This window comes from Cucurbita moschata, unplaced genomic scaffold, assembly GCF_002738365.1.
Source record: "Cucurbita moschata cultivar Rifu unplaced genomic scaffold, Cmos_1.0 Cmo_Scf00033, whole genome shotgun sequence".
In the NCBI taxonomy this organism is placed as follows: domain Eukaryota; kingdom Viridiplantae; phylum Streptophyta; class Magnoliopsida; order Cucurbitales; family Cucurbitaceae; genus Cucurbita; species Cucurbita moschata.
The window spans coordinates 208,668-217,737 of NW_019268549.1; the positions used below are offsets into that span (position 1 = coordinate 208,668).

Below are 9,070 nucleotides of genomic sequence, written 5' to 3' on the forward strand. Positions count from 1 at the left end.
GTCTCACGTCACCCGTCTTCTACCATCTTCTTCTCTTACGGGGAATCAACACCCTCCATCTTGTTAACATCAGACGGTCCATCATTCCGTACGTACGATAACGCCCCAGTGCTCTCTATCACCCAATCCGAACCCCAACCAACCATAGCCTGCCACTTGGACAAGAATGAGGGGAGGTGGAAGCATGCGTTGATCACGTGATTGAGAGGGGAATACAAAACATGGTGAGATGGGGAGAAATCTGCGGCGCCATCGTTTTTTCGAATTTGGCGCCACTCCCATGATCGACGGTCAAAAAGCCGTGCCGTCGCCACGCCACCCGCATATAATGGCGGGACTTCCTATATATATTTATTTAAATATATATATATATATATAAAGAAAACCTCCACTGGGACCTACTACCTCCCTCGTCTTAGCTGTTGACTACCTGTCAGCTCATCTTTTCTCAACCCCCCACCAGGGGCCGGGTCCTTCAGCTTGTGGGCCCCTTTAATTAGCGGGAACCAACCTAGTATTCTCCCGCCAACTCAATTTCTTTTTATTATTTTATTATAGTTTCTTGTTTTGAACCCCAGCCACTCATTCATTGCCACGTGTCCTATTGTCCGGACATTTAACGGCCGTGTTTCTTTCGTTAATTCGCAATTAATTGCAATAAACCGGAATGGTCGCCGTAACGGACCCACTGGACCCACACGTCGGATGCAAAACGGGGCGTTTCGGGGATGATGCTATGGTTACGTCAGCGAGAATGAGTAGTATCTCTTCCGTCAAGCCAATCAAAACCTGCCACGTTGAGAATGAAAGCAATGTGTGTAAGATTACGAATTTACCCTCGGAAGAGATTCATATTTTCAATTCAAGTTGTAATTATTTATTTATTTTTATCCATATGTCTTTTTTTAATATTTAAATTTTATCGGTAAGATCAAAGAAATTAAATAAACGGGGCAAGAGGACGACAAGGAAGGGGTCGGGGACAAAGAAAAGGCGGTGTTGTCACGTGGGGACGTCATTAGCAAATCCAACTTAATTAGGAAGCTAAAGCGGGTCTTGAAGGGAACAGTGGGACCCATTCATACCACGTGGACGATCCCCACCATCACCTTCAATTCTACAAATCCGCCACGATTTATTTTCTCATTTTGGTACCGTACCGACCCCCCAAATTTGAGTCAAATGCAAGCGAAAACGTCTCTGATTAAATCCCACGCGGCGTCCTACGTGGACTCAATCTTCAATCCTATTGGACTCACTAACCCTTTTCTTCATGGTTAGGGAAAGAGAGTGGTCCCCTGCCGCGAGTGGGGATTTAAAATGCAAGTGCCACGCGCAAGTCAGTGCGGCTATTCTCACGCCTTTGACGCGTGAGCGCCCAAGCCAATATTCCTTATATAAAAATATTTTTTTAAAAAAAGGGAAAATAATAAATTAGTTGTAAATATAAGTGCGACCATCCAGGAGGCAAGGAGTCAAGGCCTAGGCGTGCTTTGCGCTTGTAAGAGAGAGAATACTGACCCTTCTAGAGAGAGAAACACACTTTCAAATTGACGGGAGGTTTCCGGCGACTGTTGCTGTTGTCGATCGTGGTTTGCTCCGACGGCTAGGAGAAGTAACCCGAACAGAAGTTTCAAGGTTAAGCTATTTTTGAGAGAGCGTTTTGTTTCGGTCGACTAGAGAAATCGCTGTCTTCGCTGCTGCTTCTAGAGGTTGTCACGAGCGAAATTTGGCGTTTCGAGCGGTTGAATTGCTCTCTTGTTTTCTTCTTAACGGCCTGAATTGTAAGTTACTATGGTGGAGATGGAGTGGCCTGGGAGTCTTGATGAATACTCCAAGCTTATCAATCGGATGAACGCACCCAGGTTTGTTTTCTTTCGATCTCTGGCGATTTCTCCTGCCTGCAGTTGCAACCATTGCCAATCGTTCACTTTACGAGTGTTCTGCTTCTGTAATAGCATGATTTTCATTTTCTGGTCAACAGTAGGTTAATCTTGCCGTATTTTTATCGTTCTTAGGGATTTCTCTTGTTTCTTTCGATCTTTTAGTTTTAGGGTTTAATTAGTTTTCGATTTGCAAATCTGCTGGTTTCCTTATCGGGGAACAGCGTTTGCTAATTTTCAGCACCGTAATCTTCACTTTCCTTCTGTGAGCGGTTTCTTTCCCCATACGTTTTCAGATTCGGTCCGACTCCGATTTCTGCGTTCACATGCTTCCAACTGAGAGGAATTTAAAATTACCGACCGGAAATTTCTCCTCTCTTCCATCTTTGAACTTTTCAACTATTTTGGAAGCCTCTATTCTAGACATAGCACCGGTTTTCATATAGTCTTGATTAATTTATGGTTTGTCTGACTCTGTTCAGCGGCATCATTCAAACATCTTTCCCGAGACTTTTCAGAGATCCATGTGGCTTCGTATTTGAAATTTCAAAACTAGGGATATAGATGGCAATTAAACTTGACGTAACTTGACCGATTGCTACCTCTTTTGCAGGGTTGTAATCGACAATACCGTATGCGAAACTGCGACTCTGGTCAAGGTCGACAGTGCAAGAAGACATGGAATCCTCTTGGAAGCTGTACAAGTGTTAACGGACTTGAACCTTTCAATTCAGAAAGCTTACATTTCTTCAGATGGAAGATGGTTCATGGATGGTATGCTTAAATGGCATTTAATGCTAATGAATATGCATTTGATTCAGTCTTTTTTTCATTAATTCATACTATTAATTTTGCTTGCAGTTTTTCATGTGACTGATATTGAGGGAAATAAATTAACCGACCAGGGCGTTATTAGCTACCTTGAGAAGGTAATTAATAGGATCCGAACCCCAATTAATTTTGATCTGTTTCCATTAATGTATTGTAACTTGCTTGCCTTGATGGGTTGTCTTGTAGTCGCTTGCAACGATTCACTGTGGCAAAGCTGCTGCCTCAAACGATTTCACAGCCCTGGAGCTAACTGGGACAGACCGTGTCGGGCTTCTTTCGGAGATATTTGCAGTGTTGGCTGAGCTTCAATGCGATGTTGTTGAGGCTAAAGTGTGGACTCATAATGGACGAATCGCTTCCTTAATATATGTCAAGGACTGTAATTCTGATTCCCCTATCAATGACGCCCAGAAAATAGACACCATTGTTGGACGTTTGAGGAATGTTTTGAAAGGCGACGATGACATTCTTTATGCCAAGACTTCGGTCTCCATGGCGGTCACCCATACTGAAAGAAGGTTACACCAGATGATGTTTGCTGATCGTGACTATGAAAGGAAGCCTGTTCTGCAGCATGGTGATGATGATTCACCTGTAGTGACAGTTCAGAATTGGGTTAAGAGGGGTTACTCAGTTGTGAATGTTCAATGTAAAGATCGAATGAAGCTGTTATTTGACGTTGTTTGCACGTTGACCGACATGGATTATGTAGTTTTTCATGGCACCATCACTACAGCAATGGATACAGCATATCTGGTAAATGTTTTTCCTACTTTCTGGTTCATATTATTTCATATGATGGTTGAATCATCGTGTTATTCACATCAACTATCCGTCATTTCGTATCAGGAATTTTACATCAGGCACACTGATGGAACTCCAATTAGCTCCGAGGCTGAAAGGCAGCGTGTCATCCAATGCTTACAAGCTTCCGTGGAGAGGAGGACATCACAGGTACATGCGTCATTCGATCGTGTTATTAACCAAATTCCTCATTACATTATACAAAAGTTGCAGGCATCTTAACTGTTAATGATGTGTGTATGCTACAGGGTGTGAGATTGGAGTTGTGCACAACCGACAGGCCATGTCTCTTAGCAGACGTAACCAGAACATTTAGAGAGAACGGTTTAAACGTCACAAGAGCAGAGGTATCGACTTCATCGGACGTAGCTCTAAACCTCTTCTACGTAACAAATGCACATGGGAGTGCTGCGGACGCGAAAACTATCAAGTCTGTTAGGGAGAAAATTGGGTTGAGCAGCTTGAAAGTGAAGGAACTGCCGTTGATTTCTCAACAAAAGACAGAAGGGGAGGAGCAGGCGGCGGGTGTTGGTGGGGCCGTGTTGCTATCTCTTGGGAGCATATTGAGAAGGAATCTATACAACTTGGGATTGATCAGGTCATACTCGTAGGAATAATATAATAGCAGAGCATGAAAAGTTAAAAAGGAAAAAGCAATCGAGTTATTCCAAGATTTGTCCATATGTCTAGTTTAGCCTACCATATTCTTTGCTTGAAGTTTGGTCATATTGTGTACATAAAAGAAGCAACATTTGAAGGAAGGGAAGGGCTGGTTTGGTCGGCGAACAGGAGAAAGAACAAGAGAACTGCTTGTTATAGGTCTGCCATCTGCTGCTGCTGCTTGCTTAGGTTGTATACAGCTTAACACATTGTACATAACACCCTTTTTTTTAAGTACTTGAATCAATCTTTACCTTTTGTTTTTTTTTTTTTTTTTTAAAATTTAAATCTTAAGTAAAAATGTATAAAAACACTAATTGGGCCTTGGCCCATATATAATGGGCCTGGAATAGCAAGGCTAAATATTTTGAAAGCCCATAAGCTCATTTCAAATTCAAGGCCCAAAACATGACTTCGGCCAATTTCTGCAATTGATATAGACTACAAATAAATAAATAAAATAACTATGAATTTGTGTTAATTACTCCACAAGATATTGCTATTATATAGCCATGAAATAGACATTAATAGTCTAAGCACCAACTTAATTTCTTTTTTTTTTTTAAATGTAATTAATTAATCTTTTTCAAGTAATGATTTTCTCTTTCATAAAGAAAAGTTTTCCACTAATTAATCGAAATTAATAAATTAATTATTATCCTGGTTTATTTTATAAATAATTAGGTGGGTTTGTGAAGTTAAATAAAATAGATGTCAGGTAGGATTACAATAAGATGGCTGAGATGGAAAAAATTACAAAAAAAGAAAATATTATTTATTTTTTTCTATTCTTATTAATATTACATAAAATTGTGAATATTTATTCTTTTAACAAAAATTATTATCAAATTTATTTTTATATATTTATTATAAAGTAAACAAAAGAACAAAAAAAACATAAAGATATGATTATTAAACACTTCTCTCTTTATTTTTTCTAAAAAAACAAGAAATGTAACGTAGAGTGAGAAGGAAGAAATATAATATAATAAGATTAATAAAACATATTAATAATATGATATAATTATTAATTAAATAGCTACCGTCGATCTTATCTAAATCCACTTTAATTCAAATTTCTCAGTAATATTATTTTATTGGGTATGGGGATTTTTTCTTTTTTCTTTTTTCTTTTTTTCTTCTAAAAAATAAGTTAGATACTTTTTGGATAATATTTATATGTATAAAAAAACCGACACATCATATTTTTTATTATTATATATTTATATTTATATCTACTTCGTCAATGGTAATGGCCATATTATTAAAATATTTTATTATATAATTGAAATTGGATTTCTCCAATCTTTATTTTAAAAAAAAAATTAGCAAAGATTAAAATAAGAAATATAAATTTTGTTTATAAACATTTACAATTTATGTTTATTTGGTGTCTCTAAGTCTTTTGATCTTTTAGATTTGATATATTATTATTCTTTTTATTATTTTGTAAATTAGATCTATTAAATTTTAATTTTTTTATTTTTTAAAAAATAAAATAATGATAATAAATAAAAGAAAGAGGACTTTGCTACCTCTCAACTCATCCTTAATGACCTCGAGTTTGTCGATTCGTATCTCCTTTCAACTCTATCGTCCTCTCTAGTGTGTTGCAAAAATTGCTAGCCACGTAATAATATTATAAATTACGACTCTGCACGATGGTATGATATTGTCCACATAAGCTCACATGACTTTGCTTTGGGCTTCCCGAGAGGCTCCATGATCTTCCACTAAATTAAGGACCCACTCCTAATAATCCTCGACAAATAAGACCAACAACTCCACATTGTGAAAGAAGACATTCAAAGAGAAGGAGAATTTAGTGTCAAAGATTGAACAGATGAACCATTATCGCCGAAGTTGATTTGTTGGCCGATTTGAAGGGCATCCACACACACTTGGAACTCGTCTCGATGGGGAACCTCGTGAGAGAACAAAGCAAAGCTTGGTTGAACTTGATTGAACATTGAACTGTCGGGGAGGTAATATTGAGCTTGAAACAAAAGAAGGTAATAGTGAATTTTTATAAACTTTGATAAGGGATAGCTCTCTCATTTTTCAATAAAATCACTTATTCTCATGTCGATAGGTTCTATTTAACTAGTCTTAAGAGTTCTGTGAAGAAACCGAACGCTTAAAAAGCTTAGAGCGTGCAAACCAAACATGAAGAAGATAAAAATATAAACAAAAAGACACACGTAAAGAGGAGAACCAAAATCTGGAAGAAAAAGACAGGTCTAACCTTGTTCAGTTGGAATTGTCCAGTCCTCACTTCCTAATCTTAACGTTGTTCAGGTAAGAGTGAGAGACTACATAGCTAGATGAAAAACTATTAGTAGAGTGTCGTTACCTCCGCTGTGAGACCAAGATCATGGGTTAGAACTGACGCCAAGGACACATCTCAAGGACCTATGATACAGGTCTAAAACGACGATGATAATGAAGGGACTAACAAAATGAGGATCTAAGATATCTTCAAAACTTAAGATGAACTCTGAGAGCCAGTGGTTCAGATAGAACCAAGAAATTAGACTTTGATACCTTACGCAAACTTGTACTTGAGAATGAAGAAAGAATAAAATACTAAACCGATAAATGAACGAAACGAAATAAAATGCAATAAAAGTTAAGAACAACCAACAAACTGCTTACTTAATGTTTTTATACTAATTCTTGCTACTTCAATTTCCATTTCAAATGAAGTTTTCTGAAGCGCTCTATCTGTAATTTAAAATAGACATTGGGTTATAGTGATTATAATTTTTAATTACACCTTTGTTTTAAATAATGAAACATTGTGTTTTTATTAAATCATAACGACTTTAGTAATTTTAATTGCTAAAAATCATGTGAAAGAAATGATTATACCCAACCACAAAATTAAGTAAATAGAATATATATATATATAATCTAAGTAATTAAAAACATTAAAGATAATTAATAAATAATTAGAAAAAACTAAATCAAATTCAATTATACATAGCGTAATACTTATTTGACACAATTTCTTTATTTCTATATATATATAACAAACCTTTACAAATGGATAAAACTCTATATTGAATAAATTGAAAGTACAAAAGTTTAATGCTCATGAGCGGTTTGATTAAAGGTTTTGTTTCAGACGTCTGAAAAAATGTGGGTGAAAAGAATGTACGAGAATAGAATACCTAAGAATCAAATAACAATTATATTAGATTATGTAATAAAAAAATTAATTTTTTTTAAAGTAAAACTTCATACGAGCTATCTACGTATCAATGAGATCTTTTGTATTTAGCTAATTGGGTGAGCTAAGTAAAATGGATTCAAGTGGTTCTCGAGTCCATGAGTTTAGATAGTAATATGGGTGGGGTCTTGAACATATTGGCTTTTCCTTACCTTCATCGTCTTAGATTGCAGAGTATCTGTCTCATTTCTCATGAGTCTATTTTCAAACCCTAGATCTCATTTACTATCTAAACCCGTTGACTCAAGACCCACTTAAATCATCCATTTGACCCACACGATCAACTAAATACAAAGATTGTCTGATTGATATATATATACCTAACTAGTAACTTTCACTCGTACAACCAAACAAAGTATTTATGAAATTTTATTAAAACAATAAAAAAACATTAAAATTATAATTTCTTTTTTAAGGATGAAATTGCAACCATTAAAATTATTTTTCTTCGTTAATTTAGGAATTAAAAAAAACATTAAAATTTTGATTAATTTAAAATCTTAATTAATTAATAGTATGGGAATTCGTCTTATTCCTAAATGATATATATATATATATATATATATATATTTTTTACCGACTTTTAAAATATTATTTTCAACCTCAGGCAACTGTACTTTGACAATTCAACCACGAATTATTTTTTACATTAAAAAAAAAAGTTATATTATTTATTTCCCTTAATAATACAAACAATTATGGCTGTATTAAAAAAAAAAGAAAAAAAAAAGCTTTTTTTTATAATAATAATAAATAAATAAATCTTGATTTTTTTAATATATAAAAAAGTGTCAACAGATTCCTTTTTTCCTCCAATAATCGTTTCGTGTTCGGTCGGCCAAGAAAATATTTTTGTACAATTTATTTATTTATTATTTTCCTAAGAAATTGTAAATTATAATAAATAAATGAAAAATTGATAATAATAACGACAATACACATGGTCTTGATTTAATTTTTTTTACAAAATGAGAAAATTATGTTTTTAAAATATAAAATTTCCAATAATTTGAAATTTAATTTTTTAAAAATAAATTAATTTATTCTTCAAGTTCACATTAGACTTTTTACATAATAATCAAAATAAAATATTTAAAAGTATAAAAAATTTAAAAAAAAGAACAAAAATTAAATAAGGGAAGAGAATTCCTTCAGACTTTGGCAACCTCATATTTACTTTTCTCTTTACCAAAACAATATATTATTATTATATTATTTTAAAATTAAAACGATAATTATTAAGCGTTGGTTCTCTAGAAAAAGTAGTCCCAGTTATTATTAATATTATTCTTTCAAATTGCTACTTTTTCAGAAACAAAATAATAATAATAATTAATAATTAATAATAATATTATTATTAATTAATTAAAAAATCACCCACCCACTTTTGAAAAATCAATTAAATTTTATATTATTATTCCTCTGCCGGATTCCCAACTATACTCAATTACCAATTTTTTAACAAATAAAAAAATAAACCCCTAAGAAAATTGGTTTCTTTATGGCCATAATTCAATATTCTTTTTAATTAATTAATTAATTAATTAATTAATATTTTGAATCTAAATTCGACCGTCTTTGGTAAAGTTAAGTTAGGCCTCTAATTATCTAATCTGCAGAAACAAGTTTTCATTTCTGACCATTTTCCCATTCAAATCAA

At 34.0% G+C, this 9,070-nt stretch overlaps 1 protein-coding gene across 1 annotated transcript; it reads left to right on the top strand.

Moving 5' to 3' along the window:
* Positions 1–1,454: 1,454 nt before the first annotated feature.
* Positions 1,455–4,442, top strand: LOC111430413 (ACT domain-containing protein ACR8-like). The gene is made up of 6 exons (XM_023066639.1): positions 1,455–1,865; positions 2,497–2,657; positions 2,745–2,812; positions 2,901–3,470; positions 3,564–3,668; positions 3,767–4,442. Exons 1-6 carry the CDS (start codon positions 1,795–1,797, stop codon positions 4,127–4,129), a joined length of 1,338 nt encoding a protein of 445 aa, XP_022922407.1. The 5' UTR covers positions 1,455–1,794; the 3' UTR covers positions 4,130–4,442.
* Positions 4,443–9,070: the final 4,628 nt, after the last annotated feature.

Bases quoted from the DNA above. Each gene is read 5' to 3' on its own strand.
- LOC111430413 (XM_023066639.1), top strand. From the start codon at position 1,795: ATGGTGGAGATGGAGTGGCCTGGGAGTCTTGATGAATACTCCAAGCTT. The intron at 2,813-2,900 runs GTAATTAATAGG...GTTGTCTTGTAG, and splicing joins TTATTAGCTACCTTGAGAAG to TCGCTTGCAACGATTCACTG. The intron at 3,471-3,563 runs GTAAATGTTTTT...ATTTCGTATCAG, and splicing joins CAATGGATACAGCATATCTG to GAATTTTACATCAGGCACAC.